At 38.3% G+C, this 19,531-nt stretch overlaps 1 protein-coding gene across 3 annotated transcripts in view; it reads left to right on the forward strand.

The window, feature by feature from the left end:
• The first annotated feature begins 2,618 nt into the window (after positions 1-2,618).
• Positions 2,619-19,531, forward strand: part of KIF5B (kinesin family member 5B) — a 38,822-nt gene continuing 21,909 nt past the window's right edge. The window contains exons 1-11 of one of the 3 annotated variants that reach the window (XM_026060069.1): positions 2,947-3,018; positions 6,292-6,400; positions 11,582-11,669; positions 13,522-13,595; positions 14,066-14,170; positions 14,597-14,645; positions 14,967-15,022; positions 15,105-15,192; positions 16,661-16,785; positions 18,322-18,426; positions 18,866-19,011. In XM_026060069.1, the coding sequence (XP_025915854.1) occupies positions 6,389-6,400; positions 11,582-11,669; positions 13,522-13,595; positions 14,066-14,170; positions 14,597-14,645; positions 14,967-15,022; positions 15,105-15,192; positions 16,661-16,785; positions 18,322-18,426; positions 18,866-19,011 (848 nt within the window). In that variant the 5' untranslated portion in view covers positions 2,947-3,018; positions 6,292-6,388. Of the gene's footprint in view, positions 3,019-6,291; positions 6,401-11,581; positions 11,670-13,521; positions 13,596-14,065; positions 14,171-14,596; positions 14,646-14,966; positions 15,023-15,104; positions 15,193-16,660; positions 16,786-18,321; positions 18,427-18,865; positions 19,012-19,531 lie in introns of all 3 variants that reach the window. The other 2 variants (XR_003252532.1, XM_026060068.1) reach the window with 2 other exon arrangements.

The following is a 19,531-nucleotide window of genomic DNA, read 5'->3' on the forward strand; positions in this document are numbered from 1 at the left end:
ATTTAGTCAGGTTTCCCACAGCCAGTATGAGAGATACCATCAATCACATCTCCCAGGAGCTTGCATGGAACCCACAGCCTAGAAGAGGGCAGTTCCTTCTGCATAGTTCATACCTCCTGGTATTTTTTGTTACAACATAACTAAAATGTGTAACTACCTATTCATGAGTCTATACTGTCTCTTTGTGAACTGTATGCTATTTGAAACATTTAAAAGATAAGCAGGCCTAAGCATTTATTTTCTTGAGAACCATTTTATTATGAGTTTTTTTCCTTTACCAAGTTGTTCTTTCTTTGAGTACTGTGTGTCAGCAAATGTAGCTAATGATACATCCCCTTCGGTTGTGGATAATGATAATTACAAGTTTCCTAAATAGACTGGGGTAAAGGATGTCTCAGCAGTGTTTCAGCTGGGAGCAATAAGCATGAAGTTGTTGATTTAGCAGCTAACATTTATTTTTCCTCCCATATTAAAGAAAATGAATTGAAAAAGTAGTAAATAATTTTTGTGCCCTTCATAAAAATAATAACCTCCTGTCACAGGAAATCTGGAAGGATCCAAATCCAGCAGCTGTACAAACACATGTCTACCCATAAGCACGTGAACAGTCCAAGAAATAGTTGAGTTAGATGTATTAATGTATCTTGCTGACTGGGATATAAATTCACAAATTCTAAAATAGAAATCAACAAAAACAGGCTTTTTGCACATTTTAAGGAGAACAACCATTATGTTTAAAACATTTTATTGAAAGCAGTTAAACAGGACTCTAGACAGATGCCCGTACATCACATGCTAGATGCTGTGGAGCAGCAGTGCACCTTCTAAAGGCGGAGTATATAGCCCGGCCTTACAAAACAACTGAAGTGCACTGGTAGGTTGGGAGGGGTGACTTGCTGCTCTGATCAAGACAGCACAGCGCTGCAGAAGTTTTAACTATAGCAGAAAAATAAACTTGTTACAACATGATCTCAATTTAGAAGACTTAGAGCTTACCTCATAACATCAAACAAGGAGCAAAAAATATTTTTTGTATTACAGTATATAAAAAAAAAAGCTGTAGATGAAATTAGGTTATTAGGTAACTTTCCTGCCACGTGGATTAGCATGGAGGAGTTCTGAAACAACATCCACCTTGTATGCCTATACTAAGTAAAAACACACCTTTCAAAACCTTGCAGTAAGAAGGGTCTTGAAAACAGAGGCTGCTTGATTTCAGATGGTCCCTATTAACATTCACAATCAAATTTCCTTTTCTAATGAAAAAGAGAATACTTTTAAAGGAATGACACTGCTATTCTGAGTAATTCTGGCCTACTAAAATTTACTAATTTAAGAGGACTCCTTCATTTTTTATTAATTTCCAGGCCATTTTAAAAGTTTCCAATACAGATGGTGATTTCTGACAGGAAGCTGACTTAACTGAGCTGAGCTGTAAATCCGTACTTTGACCCAGTTTGAAAGTTCATGTTATACCTAGATGGAATCGGCATGGTGGTATAATCTTGAAACTCTTCTGAGATCCTCTGATCTGAATGGTTTACCTGACAACTTTTTAAATCTAGATACAGTCAGCAAGTTTCTAAGGATTAGCGTTAAAGTTCCACTTAATCTGTACTAAATAAAACTTGTGATAAATGAAACTTTAGAAAAATATTGTGCATGTTCTTTTTTTATTGGAATGAAAAGGTGGGGAGAGACTTCTTCACGGGAAATGAGCTGTAAAGGCTGTGTATCATTGCAACGTGCTGGGTCCACACTCCCACTGCAGACTTCCTAGCCCCAGAAGACCTCCACAGGTTTCCAAACAAGGAATTAGTTCACAGGAGATTTAGAAAATACTGACAGTTCCACGGCAGGCTTTCACTCATGCATTTTTTTCTCCCTTTTAGCTCTGCCGAACAGATGGGGGAAAAAAAAGTCAAGAAAATTCGGAGGTTTCTCTCTCCAGCGTCCGCTAAAGCTGGCCCGTCAGTTTCCAAGCTCGCCCTGCCTCGGCGGGCGGCAGCAGGGAGAGGGCTGTGCCGCGCCCCCCTCACCGCCACGAAGCGACCGTTAGCGCGGGAACGCCACCGCCTGCCTGAGGCTCGCGCGCCGCCCCGCCAGGGCTAACGGCGCTCGCCCCCCGGCGGTTGGGCGAGGCCTCCCGCCCTGCAGTACCGTGGCCGAGGTTAGCCCCAGCCGCGCGGGCGCAAGCCGGCTCCGCCGCGTGCGCGTGGGCAGCGGGAGGAGGCTGGGCCGGCGCTCCCCACGGCCACGCCCTGACAGCGGGCGGCGGCGCGGGCGAGCGGGAGGCGGCTCTCGCAGACGTCCCTACCACACCCTCCTCCCATCCCTCGGAGGGAGCCCCGCCCCCCACGAACCCACACCCCCAAAAGCCCCGCCCCTCTTGTCCCCGCCCCCTCATCCTGGCTGCGCCTGCCCGGTGCGAGCGTCTGCACCACGGAGCGCCGATCCTCCCGCCGGTTGGCCCCGCTCCCTCCACCCCAGCGACGGCTTCGCGCCTGCGCCGTAGAGCTCTCGTCGTAGCCGGGCCTCTCGCYGCGCCTGCGCGGCACCTCCGAGCCGGGGGGCGGGGCTTTGGCGCTGCAGAGGGTGACGTCACCCCCTCCCGGCCCTGCCGTCCGCGCCTCCTCTGCCCGGGGAGGGGAGGGTCGGGACTTGCCGGCTGCAGGCGCCGCCATGGCTGCCATATTGGGGAGGAAGTGAGAGCAGGAGGCGGCAGCGGCGGCCAGGAAGGGGCCCTTCCCTTTTCTCTTCTGCTTAGGCGGACGCGGGCCTCCCGGCAGCGGCGGCAACGGCGGCTTGCGAGACCCCCGGAGCGGGCGGCGCAGAGGTAGCAGCGGGTCGCGGCGGAACTGAGCGCCCCGGAGGCGGCAGCGTTGGCCTAAGATGGCGGACCCGGCGGAGTGTAACATCAAAGTGATGTGTCGCTTCAGGCCCCTCAACGAGTCCGAAGTGACCCGTGGCGACAAGTACGTCGCCAAGTTTCAGGGCGAAGACACCGTCGTCATCGCGGTGAGAGGCCACCCCGGACGGGAAAGCCGGGGGGAAGGTCGGGGGGGGGGGCGTGCGGGCGGTGGGGTCAGATACCGCGGGGATGGGCGCGGTGTGAGGCGAGAGGCGGGGCCGCCTCGGGAAGGGGTGGCTGTTTTGGGGTGGGGGTGGGAAGGGGAGGAGGGCAGGGCAGAGCGGTGGACGGGAGCGGCTAGGCTGGAGGCGGGCATGGTGGGGCAGAGAGCGGGGGCTGGTGGGACAGCTGGGGGGCCCATCTCCTGGCCGTGCATGTGTGGTTGCAGGACGTGCCCGTGGCAGCAGGTCAGGAAATCTGGCTGAAACCAAAGGCTCTAACAAAAGATTGCAACTTGGGGCGTAACTGGAGTTGTCGTTGCTGAGTCTGAGCCACAGGGCAGGCTTCGATGTGCCCACGGAAAACGTGCGAGTTGGGAGGTGGAGTGTGACAGACGAGTCCTGCAGAGTGTCCCCTGGCTAGGCTGTGCCTGGTTTTGGCGACCGTAATGAGTTTGGCCACTCAATAAATAGTCGTTCAAAAGTCCCAGTGTGCACTGGGACTAGCAGCGATGTAATTATCAACAGAAAGATTTTAGAAAGAAAACGCACGACAACAGCGTGTGATCCGTTTGACCAGTGCTTATGATCTGTAAATCAGTCATCGGCTGATAACTTCTTTTAAAGCAGAATGAACTGAGACCTTTTGACTTACTACCACTCTATAAATCCATTTTAACCTAAGTCATCTTATAAGGTATGAAGGCTTTTATAAGGCAATCTGGATGTTACAGGGAAAAAGATAATACTAGCTTTGTTGTTCAGTGTGTCATATTTAGCCACAAAGTGGAGCCGGCATATAAAGTTAAGTATAGTAGCCTACTGCCTAGTTTAATTAGTATTCTGCAAACAAACACTTTATTCCTAATGCTTGTGTTTTATCTCTGCTAACTTTTAATCACTCTATAGAGACAATACTGGTTCTGTGTTGCTGAATGCACAACTTAGAAATGTCAGTTGATTATTTTTCTTTAAATTTTTTGTTACTCCCTTTCTTAAGGCTACCAGTACTACCTTTTTCTCGCAGTATCTGAACTTCGAAGAAGACATTAATAACATAAGTTTTTTTTAATATGACATATTAAAGGCTGGTGCTTTATTCTGTTTGAATTCCACTGATTTTGCGAATCAAATATGGAATTCCATGAGTTTTGAGCTGCAAGAAAGCTAGAATGCTTGTGAAATGAGGTAATTTGGGCCTCTTTCAGCTGACAAGTTGTTATTTTGGAGTAATCTCTTCTTACTCAGATTGTACAGGTAAACTCCTCAGAGTAAGGAACCAAACCTGGAAATGGAAAATTTAACTAGAACAAATGATCTCACACCATCAGTGAGTATCTGTTCATTGTGACACTGTACGTTCTGTTTAAAATCCAGGATTAATTTCACAAACATTGATTTTTTTTTTTTTCCTGACTCTTTCCTAAGTGATGCATTTTCCGCATCTTGTTTATTTCAGTAGTTCTTGGGCTAAATTACAGCCATTTCTAATGAAGTACGTCTTAAATAACAGAAAGGAGGTAATTTGGAATGGACTTAAAAATGTTGTTTCCATCCATGCATTGCAGGTTGAATAGAATCTTCTGCATTTTCATCTCTGATACTCTGCTTCTCACAGTTAGACAGTTTTACACAATTTAAAAATTTTAAGGAGTTTATTACCAAATATTAAAATTAGAATTTCTCATTGTTTGTGAGTTAAAGAGAAAACTTTTATATCTTTAAATATTCTTTAAAATGTCTACAATGTAAATTGGGCTGAGGTGGCACTAAATTTGTGTAGAACAATGTAATGTCATGCTTCTGAGGGATCATGCGGGGCTCTGTGCTGGGATTTGGTAGGGACTTAATATTTATTGTTACAACTGTATTTTAGTGTTTTCTGCATGGGTAAAAAAGAAAAATCTTCAGTGATCCCAGGTCCAAGACTTGCTGTGTCTGACCTTGAAAAAATACTGAAAAAAAGCATTATTAGATTACAGGAGTAGTTGACGGTACTTGAACTTTAATAGAGGATTGATGTTCTGGAATTCCTCTATATGTGTGTGGCTTTTTTTTTGGTGTTGGTTGGTTGGTTTTTGTTTTTAGCTGACAGGGGTTTTACTAAGTTACCTTGCAATCTGAGGATGTAGCTAACCAACCACATCTTGCCTGTGTTTTGCGGAATTGTCAAAGGGAGGATAGTAACAAAACAATTCTTCTCATGAAACAGTTTCTAAAAACATTCCTTGGTAAGCTGTATGTTTGGTTGCTTTCAACTGTTTATTAAAATTTCTGTATTTACAGCTACATGTAATATTGGCTGCCATTTGAACAGTGAATTGAGCCACTTTTTATATATATTATGTATCTGCTTTCCTTGTCTGCTGTCACTGTCTTGAGTAGCCTGATGGAATTATGATGCCTTCTGTGTGTGCCTGGATCTATGCTGAAACATTGAAGGCTTCTTAAATAATACTTAGATGTTGCTTGACATGATAGATTGGAGATGGAAACTAGGAGACAGTGGGAACAGAGCTTATAGCAGGCTCTATCTCAGATTTGAACCCTCTGGAGGAAGGAGAGGAGGGAAAGCAGTGACTGTAGCCAAACCCTCCTCCTCCCTTCTTGGCTCCCTTGTCATCTCTGAACTGTCTCTTCACCCTTCTCCCCATCTTTTCCTAGCTCCTGTGTAATTGCTGATATGGTTGCCATTCTGGACCAGGAGTTGTTTCGATTTGTGTTAGATAAAATATTTGCTTTAATTGTAGTTGGTATATAACAGCAATTTGAGTGGGCAAGTGCTGTTGGCCTGTTTTAAAGAGCAGGCTTTGGAAAGGTACTGTTCTTTAACAGGATACCGCTTCTTTTAACTAGTCAAGAGCTTTTTAAAGTTTAAATATTAATCAAAGGCAGCTTCTTTCCATTTTAACACTTTATTAAATATTTTTGCTGATGGCCCTTTTTGTTAATATAGGGATTTTGTTAAAACAGATAATTCAATGGCATGACTTGCTATGTATATATGGACCTTGTATATAAAGAGATTTATGCTGTTTAACATAAAGTTGAAAGTGACTTAGGAATTTCAGACTATGAGCAATATGATGGGGGGAGACTAACAAGCTTATAATGTATGTGATTATGTCCTGTATTTTTTAAATGTAAAACTGCTTGTAGCTGGATAGCTTTATAGCTCTGCTTAAAGTATCTGTACTTTTTTTTTTTAATCTCTATCCCTAGTCTTGCTCATCTTACAACTCTCCAAAAGAGAAGTTACTCAGTGCAGTCACACTCAACCATTTCAGACAGAAGCCTAAACTGAAATCAGTACTGTCAAATGACTGAAGTGGTAAGGCATTATGGGTATTGACACACAAATGGACAATGTCCTGCTTTCCTCCAGACTCTTCTAGTAGCAATCATAATATAGTCCTTATTTCCATGGCTTGTAGGAAAGGCTCCTGACTACCTGCCTGTATTTTAGTATTTGTTTAGAGAAGTGTTTTTGTTACTTAAGACATAGTCTCTGTGAAGAGTATGAGACATATTTAGCTTTCTTTTTCATTGCTTTTATGAACTATTATAGGATAGTAAATGAAAACATGGCTTGGTTTAAGTTGTGTTAGAATCTGACTAATGAAGGTCACTTACGTTTTCTTCTGAATAATCTTCTGCCAAAAGCTGCAGTAAAAGCAACTTGTGCATTCCTGAAAGATATAAATGTATAAATGCAGGGAGCAAGGTGCATTCTTAAACAAGAGTTCTTTGTGTTATTTTACTAGAGTGAAGGAAAACACTCTGAGTATTTTTAGTAGCGTGTTTCTGATTAATGCTTAAAGTGAAACTTTAGTCATAAGCCAGAAGTTGTTATAATCTGTAGATGAAGTATTCTTATTCTTTCAGTGTTACTTTTTTCAATTTTGATCCCTGGATGGTAGATAATAGAGAAGTCTCTCAGATGATACTCATCTAGTGATTTTACAAAAAGCAAGTATTCTAGCTTACAGCAATGGTTAAAGGAGGATGTACTCCTTGATTGCTGTACCACTTTCTTAAAAACATTTCACCACTCATGTCATGTTTGGTTTTCATTCTGAAACCTAATGATGGTTTATGTCAGCAGTGTTTACTTTTTGCTTTAGAAGAAACAATTTTGCAAAAGTAAAGCTTTGCTGAAACCCTTTTTCCAAATTATCTCTGGTTTGATGCTGGAATTGAGTTTCCAGTCACAAATTTTCATGATAAACTTTCATGTTTTAGTCCTCTATGACAATAAATAACTGCTGAAAAAATCTAGTTGTTTCTTGCAGGGTGTACAGTATGTGTAACTTTACTCATGTTTATACTCAGATTGTGGTATTTGCACAGAAATAAGGAATAGAACGCAAAAAGAGCTGAGATCTACTGACTGTTCCCTATCAGCTGCAGTTTCTAATTCTAGGATATAAAAAAAAATCTTTTACTTAACCTGAAATAAAATACTAAGTTGGGATTGTACCCTTTCACTCATGTGCAACTCTGGACTCCATTTGATGTGTCAAGGTAGCAGTACTTTAGCTTTGTAATAGGAAGAACTGAACCAGGTATTTGACATCATGTTTTCCAGAAACAGCTCAATGTGGAATTATTTTTTTTAATGTATCTTGTGGCTGAAAGTGGGAATGTTCTTTAACAAAGAATCTAAACTTAAGGGGAAAGTAAGCCCATTTCTTCAACCTCACACCAAGAATAAGCTAAACACAGGTTTATAAAACATTGTTTTAGCAATCCATTCTAGCAAAAAAGAATGCCTTGGTTAACCGTAAAGAGCATCTGCAGATGTTGTGGAAGAAAGATACACAATTGGTTTTCAAGTAACCTTTCACTACTGGCTTTGCTTCAGATATTAATGCCTAGAAAATAAGGTGAACTAAGATAGTCTTATGACTAACCAACTCTATAACTTACAGAAGATTACAATGGGAAAATTCCTTAGAAATAATTTAAAATAATTTTATGTAACTTATTTTAAGTACATACTTTTTTTTTTTAAATTAAGATTTCAGCCTAAGTAAGATCAGGTATTTTTTGTGTGGTCTTCAATAAAAGTACTAGGAAAAATTGACTTTTTGGAAGAACGAGTCTTACGTGCTCCTAATCTTGTATGATTTGGATGGGTTGAGCATTCTTCTATATAAATGGTAGTTAGTCTTTACGTTAACTGCAGTAATGTGTACTTGGACATAAACCTTTTGTTAAAATTTGGTATAATTGCTGCTAAATCATGTTGACCGATGTACTTTCTGAGGGCTGTGGGAGTGCTTGCAGAGTTCTTACTGTGGGACACTTGAGCAATATATGTTAAATTTCTATTAGGATTTAAGTAAGATATGCTGAAAATAAATTTCTAGAGTATGTCAAGGCAGTGTCATATCATGGTAGTGACACTACCACAGCTGTGGAGACCATGTGATAATGTTACTTGGACCTCTTGTGTTTGCAGTTCCGTCATAATACCTGATTGTTTACTTCTTGGGGAAGAAGAGGCATCTGATTACAGAAAAGTATCTGTCACTTGAATCTTTCTTGCTTAATCTCTTGAAAGTAATGACCACGCTTTCTAGGGCAGGGTAATCTGTGTAATAATGGTTTTGGCTTTGTCTACATCAGAAAGTAGACTATAAGAGAAGTGATAAGACATAGCATTGCAGGTGCCAAAAAAACTATACTGACTGAAACTATACTGAGTGGGAATAACTTTTTTTTTTTTTTTTTTTTTTTTTAATCCTGGAACATGCTTGGCTAAACTGCCTCGGTTAGATATTGATTCAGTGGTGATAGAAGAGGGACAGTCATTTAATGTGGATTCTCACAGGTGTGATAAACAAGTGTACTGTGGGTGGTGAGGGAAGTACTTAATTGGGTTTTTGAGGGCTTTGAAGTTATATTCTAGCTTGATCTGGAAAGGGATAATATTGAGGCCATGTTGACAAATCTACCAGTTTCTCCCTGCAAGGGATGGGGATGTGACAAGCGGTATGAAGGGGGCTCTAGTAATTTTGTGGTGTGTTGGTAGCAGTTATTATTTGAGGGTAGTTGGAATTTGTCATGTGCCTACCAGCTTTCACTGTAAAAATAAACAAGATCAATTAAAGGCATTATTGCCTGAAGTTCTTACAGCTTTGCTTTCTGTTCTTACTAATCCATAGCATTCATCATACGTGCTATTCTTCATCTTATTAAATGTTGTGAACGAGTAGAGATGGTACTTACATGAGATTCTGTAATTTGGCTCTGTTCTTGTATGAAGGCATCTGAATGGCAGGTGGAGAGTCTAAAAGTATGCTGTGTTCAGGGATTACTCTTGAGTTATGAGAAAACATAATTTTCCTTTTACATAGATATCAAATAATTTATTTCAGTCAAACTTTGCTTGGCAGAAGAATAAAAAACCCCCCAACACTCTAAATACTGTTTAAAAATGTTAGAAAATGGATGCTTTTTTAGAACCTTCTGCAAATTCCTGTAGACTGCAGGATAGCTACAGACTAGCACTGATTTTGTGCCTACAGCACTTTCTAAACAAGGTATTCTCCCTTACCAGAAACTAAACTTGATTTTTAAAGTTGGGTTTCTTTGAAGCAACTAAAAATCTGCTGTTTGACATTAGCAATGTTTTTGCAGTAATATGTAAGTATACAATAATGTGTGTAAATTCATTTAAACATAACACTATGCAAAATAATATTTGCATTTTAGTGTACTTTTCTGTTCTCATTTCTCTGAGGAGGTAAGTTCTGCTGGGGGTAGCAAAGATCAGATGTTGGGAATCTGTGAGAAAGCAATGAGTGCGGTTAATGGTTGTTGCATAGAGTGTGGACATTATGACTTTTCCCACTATATTCTTCCAATTTGTAATGGTAAATATGATCAACCTAAACGTTATTATTTCAGCGCACACAAATGCGTAGAAGAACTTGAGTGTGAAAGAAATGTGATGAGTATGTTTTGTGATGCAGTTGACTTGCAGAGTATAGTGTAGCTGACTGATATTTGTGTGGGTGGAAGCTTTTTAAAATTACAGATGCTAGTGAGAAAGAAAATGTATGGCTAACATTATCTTTTCTACAGTGACTTATCTCTTTATATAATGCATTTGCAGTCTTCAGTCTCTTACCTCAAGGTTACTTGCAATTGTTAGTTTCTCCTGGTGTACTTAGTCAATATAATGGTCTCAGTTCTTCCCGTGGAACTTAAGAATTTGATGTATATCTGAAGGTAAAAATGAATAACTGAGAGCAATTGAGAGAAATTGTGATTTCCCTAATGTGAAACAGTCTGCATCATCTGATGAACTTTAGCACCTTAGGGATAGTTTCTGCCTGCTGAGTCTTGTGGTTTCTTAAGCATACTTACACTATGAATGCTATAATAAAGTGTGTGTGTATTTTTTTTTTTCCTGAGAGGGAGCTCATCTACTTGGATGCAAGCCCTCTCAGCAGTTGCCTATGTGTTGGAACTAAAAAGCTTTGCCTGATATTATGCTAGACCTTATTAAAAGGCCCATGGAAGGTCAGACTGGGGAAAGGAATGTGGGTGGGTGAAAGATGGAAGCTGTACTTGTTGCTCTGCCAGGGAGGCTGTTTCAGAATATCCTTGGGGGAAGGGGAAGGATGATGATTAAATTTAAGCAAAATCGAGCACTTAACAGTTGCAGTGAGATTAGCAACAGGAAGAGACCTAGGTCCCTTGTAAGTCTTGGTTATCTGCAAAAGATACTAAATCAAACTGCAAAAATGCTACAAAAACTTGAACCTCATAAGATGAGCATAATAGTTCATATCCTAATGATTTTTCACCTACTTTGAACTGTGCTATAAAAATCTCTTGTATTTAAAACAAAGCAAAATCTAACATTACTTTCAGAAAGTTGCATCAGAGCTGCTTCTTTTAGTGTCTTCCAAAATCAGTCTTCTACAAAAGGTTCTCTTCCTCCAGAACTGGCCCTTTCTTTCTGCTTATGGATAGTGGGGTTTTTTGGGTGGTGAGGGGGAGGAAGAATGTTCTTATGCTGATTGCAGGTGATCTGAATGCTTGCTTTGGTTTGGGTTTTTTAACAAATATTACCAAGGCAAACATTCTGTGTAATGTGTTGTAAATCGTTTTTAATAATTTGGGTCTACCAGAGTACCAGAGTAGTAGAAAGGAATAAAGGCTTCTCAGACGTACAGCCCAGGTACTGGCTTATGTTGTAACTGAGGTAGATTGAGGGCATGTGGGAGAGTAGTTTTGGAAAGCTGTCTAGGTTGCACTTTGAAACCAAGTATATTTAAATCGAGGCCTTATTTGTAGGCAAGCATATAAAGATTTAGGCAATACTGTATGTGAGCCGTTTTCCACAATACTATCTTAAAAGTGACTAAAACATAAGATATTGAGACAGTAAGGATTACTTCTAAACTATATTCAAACACCTTTCAGTTATGTTTCTAGGATTTGTTTTTTAAATAGCTCTTATGCCCTTTTTTCTTTTTTCTTTCTTTTTCTCCAGTCCAAGCCATATATATTTGACCGTGTATTCCAGTCAAACACATCACAGGAACAAGTATACAATGATTGTGCTAAAAAGATTGTCAAAGGTAAGGTGGGAGAACAACTTTTGCCATAAGGAAATGCCTCATATATTTGTGTGGGTTTTAATGGTGAAAACTGATACTTCTGTTACTCCTTCTTCTTACCCTCTAAATCTTTAGTTAGAACCGGCATGGATCATAGCAGTGTAAAATCTTCTTGTAGTCCGGTAGATCAATCATCTCAATTCTAAACCTGCTGTTTCAGTTATTTGTAACATTTGATAATATTTACCTTTCACATTTTATTTTTTTTCCATGGGTCTCTGCAAAAGATTGTTTAAAACAGTTTCTCAGAAATTAATCAAAGAAAAAATACAACATTTCTGTTTAAAAACAATTCTTGTGAGTAGTTTCTTAAATATTTTTTTGAGATTTTACTGGTGTCAGAAAACATCCTACGGTTGCGTTACCTTGTTCAAAGGAATATAAGAAGGAAACTTGTAAATTAACGTGTATGCTGGAGATATTTTCTAAGGTTGTTTAATATGCAGTTAAAGGATTCTTTTTTGCTGTGATTTTTAGCTTCAAGTAAAAGTTTAAATATGAGTCCTCTTATCTTTGCGCATCTTAGGGTGTACAGTTTCCAACTTGAATTGTCAGAATTAGCCTAGTAACTTCTAAAAGTCGAGTCTTACAAGGTCACAAAACAGTACATTGTTGTTGTAAGCAATTAGCTATTTTCCTCAAATTCTTTTACAGTTTCTTGAGGAGGTTAGTGTAATAAATTCTAGTTGATACAACTTTCAAAATAACTTTAACAAAGTCTTGTAAGAAACCACTAATAATTGATATTTTAGGGATATTTTAATAATAAAAGGAAAAGGAAGATAACAGAAGATTGGGTAAATACACATTTTTTGATAATAAGTAAAGTGAATTGCTGTGGAAAAATCCATGCTACTGCAAAAATTTAAGTCTTTAAGGAGTTAAATAGAGATCAGGGTTAGATCAAAAGATTTTTTTCTTTCTTTCTTTATTGGAGATTAAAAATTGAATTAATTGAATTTTGGCAATTCGAAATTGGAGTTGACCAAGAACTGTAATCCTTCCTTACTGCCTCCTTCGTGTCCCCCATTCCCCCCCCCCCCCCCAATCCCCCCAATCTGAAAAACTAATCTGTTCTTTTTCTGGGTGTGTTTTCTTAGGCTATGAGGCATCTTGTGGCTACTGAACTGTAGTGATGGTACAGATGGATATAGGGGTATGATGGGTTAGATAAGACTTCCCCATTTGGGAGTAGCCCGTGGTTGTTTATGGAAAACAAAAGTTTGCTTTCAAGATGAGATTCAACAGTAACAGACTGGTAAACAAATAAACAAAAATCTAAAAACCAAAAAACCCCAGCCCCAGGTTGGTTCATCCACAATTTAAAATGTAACAAACTCTCCTTGTGGGCTAAGAGTAAACTGCTAAAACTTATAGCATAGCTCATTCTCTTAACCAATAGGCACTTGAACTTTCCCTGTGAAGACAGACAGTACCGTAACATTCTTGCTTACAGTTCCTTCTTCCTCTTAAGTCATTGAAGACTATCTGTTTTTCATCCTGGTAGTTGTATCCGGACATTAACCCAGAATTTCTTTTCTGTTCCCAATTCTAAAGTCCTGATGTTCTGGTTGAAGGAAAAGGGTCCTTCTAATATAGTAAACTTCTAAAATTGTGATTGATGGTGACTTAATTCATTAAAAATGGCCTTCCCCCAACCCAAACCCTAGCATTGAGTTCCCAAACATTGATGTGTTTAATCAATGATTTAACTTGCTAACCATTTTAGCAATTGTCTGCTTGCGTTCTATTTCACTTGACGTTTGCACAGAAAAAGGAAAAGAACCCTAATGAAAATACTTTTTCCTTTTAGATGTACTTGAGGGATACAATGGTACAATATTTGCTTATGGGCAAACATCATCTGGAAAGACACACACTATGGAAGTAAGAAATCTTAAACTAGTTTTCTCTTACTGTCACTGTCATCTCTTCTCACCACAATGCTATTATCTTTCTAGAAATAAGATCTATCTGCTGTTTTCATCTTGAATTTTAACTTTTTTCCCCTTTCCATTGCAATATTTGGATACCTAAAATGTTTGTCAGGACTAGAAATGGCAATTACTGTATTCTTTCCGCTCTCAGTAGTAGGAGAAGAAACATGGCATTTCTAATAGTAGATTTTCACTTTTAGTTGTTTGAGAGAGATCTGAGGCTGTCTTTTTCCCTCCTGGCAAATGCTGGGCTTAAATGGATGGTCAAGACTTTCCTTTATAGGTAAAATAAAAGGCTGACAGGTATGATGTATTTAAAACTAGGTTGTTGTCTGTTGACTCTTTGTTTTGCCTTTAAATACTGTTTGTGATGTTGAATTCAATATAATGTTTCATTTTATTGTATCTTTTTCTAATAAGGGGAAGCTTCATGACCCAGATGGAATGGGGATTATTCCAAGAATAGTGCAAGATATTTTTAATTATATTTACTCTATGGATGAAAATCTCGAGTTTCACATTAAAGTAAGCTTTCTTCATTGTTACCTATTTAAGTAACTGTTGCTTCAGTATCAAAACTGGAAGTAGTCTGTAGTTAAATGTTTGTTCTATCTATACCTTTGCAGAATGTAACTTGGAAAATCTAAGGGAGTTATTTCAGAAGTAACTGGCTCTTCTTAAAGAAGAATTAAGTTAACATTTTAATCTTGTTTCCATTAAACATTGATGGTAGCTATCCTGATAGTCTGTGTCAGTGCTGATACTACTTGAGGCTTTTCATCAAAATGATTTCTTCTTTAAAGGTATATTTTAGTTCAGCCTCAAGGACGCGAGCTAGACATGGTATTATGTGGGAGTTCTAAATCATGCTGGATCCTTCTTGTCCAAGAGCATTAGAAAGCAAAAACACATAGCTTTATCTTTTTTTTTTTTTTCTCATCTCCCTTTTAGGTGTCATATTTTGAAATATACTTGGATAAAATAAGGGACCTTTTGGATGGTAAGTTTTATATTTATATGAAATAAAAATTTCTTCTGTAGGGGGCGATTTAAAAAAAAAAAAGCCTTACCATGATACTTAGCTATGTAGTATGCTAATAATAACCTATACATGATATAGGTACATCAAAATGAGAAAGCATGGAGCTAATCTGTACAAAATCATTTAAGCAGCACTAGTGGCTGTTTCATGTATATTCTGTTTTTATAAAGTATTGCTGTGAAATAATATCTATAACTCCTGGGGTATATGTTGTGAACAGCTCATTCATTTTGCAAAGAATCGATACGTACTTCAGCTTTAGAACTTTTTCTCTTCCAGTTTCAAAGACCAATCTTTCTGTTCATGAAGACAAAAATAGAGTTCCCTATGTAAAGGTGAGTGTCAGTCTGATGTTGTTTTGATCTTTCACTTCTGTGATGTACACCATTTACTTCTGGCTTGTTGATATTTTTAAAGGGTTGCACGGAGCGTTTTGTATGTAGTCCGGAAGAAGTTATGGATACTATAGATGAAGGAAAATCTAACCGACATGTAGCAGTTACAAGTAAGTATTATGTTTATCTCCTTTAGTGCTTTATCTGTTTGTTTATTGTATGTATTAAAAAGTGGGGAAGACAAAAATGGTGCACTAAATAATTTGGGTTTTTGAAAAGGCCTCGTGTAAGCCATTTCAGCACGTCTTTTAGAAACAAGTCTTTCAGTTCGTTTCTTGTTAGATGTTACTTAGGCTTGGATTAGAAGGAGAAAATGATCAGTGAGGAGCTCTGAATCACTGGAAAAAAATGTAGTTCTGTGTTAGGAATAATGCAAAGTCCCAGTTTGTGGAATTTGCTCCAATTAACTTGTGAATCTGTAAGTAAGCCACTGTGTCTCATCTATAGCTTGGCCTTTATGTTGCAGCCTCTAAGAAAAGCTGGTCAGAAAATTTATTCAGACATACTGCAGATTTAAGCAGCATCCCAATGTCCCAAGTTTTGCTTTTTGGCCTGTGGCATGCAACTGAGTTGCCAGGAGCCATGACATAGGTCTCCACACTCCCACAGGAAGCAGGATAGAGGGTCAAAAAAAGGCAAAAAATGACAAGGACAGATAAGAGGCATGCAGAATAATACTTCAGTCTTTGGTAACTGTTGGAAATCTTTGAGAGCCAGGCTGAGGAGGAATTTCTTTTCTGTGTCTGGTTATTTACTTAACAAAAGAAAGAGAACATACATTTTTTAAAGAAAATATTATAAGATTTTTCCTTCTCCTGTCTTTGGCGAAGGAGCAGAAATAAAAATGGTGTTCCTGTTAAGGAAAGAGTAAGTCCTGCACTTCAACTTGATTACTTCTAGGTAACATAGTACTGAAATGGGGACTAGGCTAAGTAATGGAGAAATAGCAGAGACTTGGATACAGAGATATTCTCCTATGTTGAGCTGCATCTGTGGAATTAATGAACTGATCCTTTTAGGTCTATGAGGGATTTATGGTTAAAAGGAAGAAGAAACAGGCAGACTTATGTTCTCTTTGGGATTGCAGGCAGCTTAGGTCTTGTTAATGAATTTAAAACAGTTTTTTAAATTCAACGTGAGTCTTGTTTACATTGTGGTTTCACAGCACAGGTGGCAATACGTATTTAAAGGAGAAAAGGATGAGAGAGGGCTTAACCATCTAGTTCAAATTTTCACAAAAGTGTGAAATGTGATGCACTAAATTTTTGAAGTGTGCTCTGTACTTTGTGTTTTAATGTAGTAAATTAAATGTGTGAAATCCATAGTTGACATGCTAGCAAATCTTATCAGTGAGCTTATGTGGTATTAATAGAAGCCCAAGGGAGACTGGATCTTTGTTACTCTGTTAGGTGATACTGACTATTGGTTTCACTAGCTCTAGTTTTACTGTCTTGTGAGACTACTGCATGTAGTTCCATTAGCTTTAGATCTGTCACTTCACTGTGGGAAGATACTGTATTAGTCAAGTAATATTGATTGTACAAATATTTTTGACAATTTATATATTTTGGATTATAGATATGAATGAACACAGCTCCCGAAGTCATAGTATTTTTCTTATTAATGTGAAACAAGAGAATACTCAAACAGAACAGAAACTAAGTGGAAAACTTTACCTTGTGGACTTGGCAGGTAGTGAAAAGGTAACTTTTAATTTCTCTTTTTATGCTCTGTAAAACTCAGGTCAATTTTTACATTCACTTAAAATATTTGATTGTAATACTGACTGTTCAGTCATCTCTGAAGCTTTTTAATTCTGACTTTAGAGACTCTCTCCTTAAATAAACTGATTTGCATTTCTGCAGGGAGTTTGTGGAATAGGATGAGGAAATAGGCTAGAGTTTGTTCTCAGTGTCTGAGAGGTAAAAACTGTATGGGTGTGTTGGATAGTTAGGTACTGAAATCAGAGTGTTTATGCATGTGGAGTATCTAAATTTTCTTATGTAGTGGTGCCAGTTTTCCTAATTTGAAATTCTGATCAGCATTATTGCAATTGATGACGGCTTTCTTTCCTGTATCAGTGCTTAAAAGAAGGAAATCCATTTTGCTTATTGTATATTAGTATTATCCTGCTTTATTATTCATTGTAGTTTACTCCTTTTAATTTTTCCTTCTGGGGCTTATCTCCATCTTTGTCTCCAGCTTTTTCAGTCATTTCTGCTTGGTACTGCTTTTGCACGTGATTGTTCTGCAGCCTTTCTGTTCTATCTGATCCTGCTCTTATTCTAGAATGTATTTCTTAGTGGTTGTCTTTTTTGATCAGAAGCAAACTGGAAGCATTAAAGCTAGATGAGCAAAAAGTTGAAAAAACAAGCCAGGTTGCAGGTCTCCTTTCTGTGTAGTTTTGTTCCTTTTACTGTTTATCACAAATTTTGTTTCCTACTTCTCACGGTCTTCTGAAATACATTAATTTCTTTTTTGTGGGTTGTTTTGGACTGGATTAAACATAAGCAAATAGAATTGCTTAGCTGTCATGATGGCATCTTGATGAGAAGAATATAAAGGGGGAACTATGGAACTATACATCAAATTCAGCCCTCAGGCAGGAGAGCTAAGATAAACAGTGGTGTGAGATAAGGTAGATGTTTTTTTTTTCTTCCTCCTCCTCCCAGTTTCTGCTAATATCAACTTCAGTTCCTAGGGCATTCATGTGGGTCAAATTCAGCCTTTAAAACCTGTGTTCTCATGAACTTCTGTTAAAATAGGTTCACTGATGTGTTTTCCTGGCTTTTGGAATGGCCTCTAGCCAAACTTATATAGACCTTCATAGACAAAGTTCTAACTTTTGATTGCTTTGATACTGCAAATTATTCACAACACATTTCCTTTTATTTTGTTTTTTTTAAGGAATTAACCTGAGCAAAAGTTTCAGTTCATAGATGCAAGCTTTTAGCTATTCACTTATCTTCTATAAAAAAGCCTGCTTTCCAAGGGAAGATGTTCACTTTTGTTGAAATATCAGAAGCATCTCCAAACACTGATTTCTTTTTCAATGAAAAATTGATGGTAAAATAAGGTAGGGAGTCTGAGGAGGATTTTGGTTATTCTAAACCAGCTTGCTGATGTGTACCTCTTAAAATCAGAATTGCCTTTAATGAGAGAGTGTTATTCAAGTTTTGTATTAAATGTGGAAGGTGTTTCTGAAGATGCATTTAATAATTCATTGAAATGTTGTATAGGTTAGTAAAACTGGAGCAGAAGGTGCTGTGCTGGATGAGGCTAAGAACATCAACAAGTCTTTGTCTGCTCTTGGAAATGTCATCTCAGCTTTGGCTGAAAGCAGTGTAAGTGTTCTCTTTGTATTTTTAAACTTAAAGGCTTGTATCTAAGTGCATTATAATTTACAGAAATTCTTTACTGACCTATTTGGTGATGTGCATGGAATCTTTAATCTAATTGTATAAATGCATTGCGCATGACAATTATTCTTGTACTGTGTTGTCACTTCTTCAGTGTGAGGAGCAATAATGGTATTATTTAATGTTGAGAGACTTCAAACATCATACTGAAAGTTTTCTTCTACTCTAGAAGTTACCAAACTTAGAAATACGCTGTTATGTCTTCCCATGCATGTTTCACCATGACATCTGTTTTGGGTTAAAGTAGAACTTGATCTGTGTTTCTAACAAAGTTCTGCCTAGTAAAGGTGTAGTGCTTATTTTAGCAAGTTGAATAAAGTGTTTGAAAAACCATGACTGATTCATTCAACTGTCTTCTTGGTAGACTTACGTTCCATATCGTGATAGCAAAATGACAAGAATCCTTCAGGATTCACTAGGGGGTAATTGCAGAACCACTATTGTTATTTGCTGTTCTCCATCTTCATACAATGAATCTGAAACTAAATCTACTCTTCTGTTTGGCCAAAGGTGAGTAAATGACTTACAAGGTGACTTTCCCTATGAAATTTTGTTTCTTGTCCCTGTTAAGTGCCTTGTAAGGTTGTGTTTCCTGCCTAACAACACATTACCTTTTGTTGTAAGTAAACCTCTAAGAGTAAGCAAACTATTGAAGGAATCTGTTCTTAATAAGCATATAGACTGAGATCGTAAATGCTACTGGTGATTTATTGCATATATAAATATGTTAATATTTTGCTCTTACTAAACCCAGAAATTAATGCAGAATGAGAAAAGAAGTTACTAAAATTAATTGGAATGTTCATTTTCTTGCTCTAATTCTACAGTGTGCATGTAGCTATTAAGTGTTAAGGTTTCTCTCTCTCTCTCTTTTTTTGATCATAACACTTAATAGCTATATATATAAGCTATATATATACCTATATAGTGCTATATTATATATACACACACACACAGACACACACAGACACACACACACAGACACACACACACAGACACACATACACAGACACACACACACAGACACACA

The sequence above is a fragment of the Apteryx rowi genome, unplaced genomic scaffold, assembly GCF_003343035.1.
Source record: "Apteryx rowi isolate R43461 unplaced genomic scaffold, aptRow1 scaffold_164, whole genome shotgun sequence".
Lineage (NCBI taxonomy): Eukaryota > Metazoa > Chordata > Aves > Apterygiformes > Apterygidae > Apteryx > Apteryx rowi.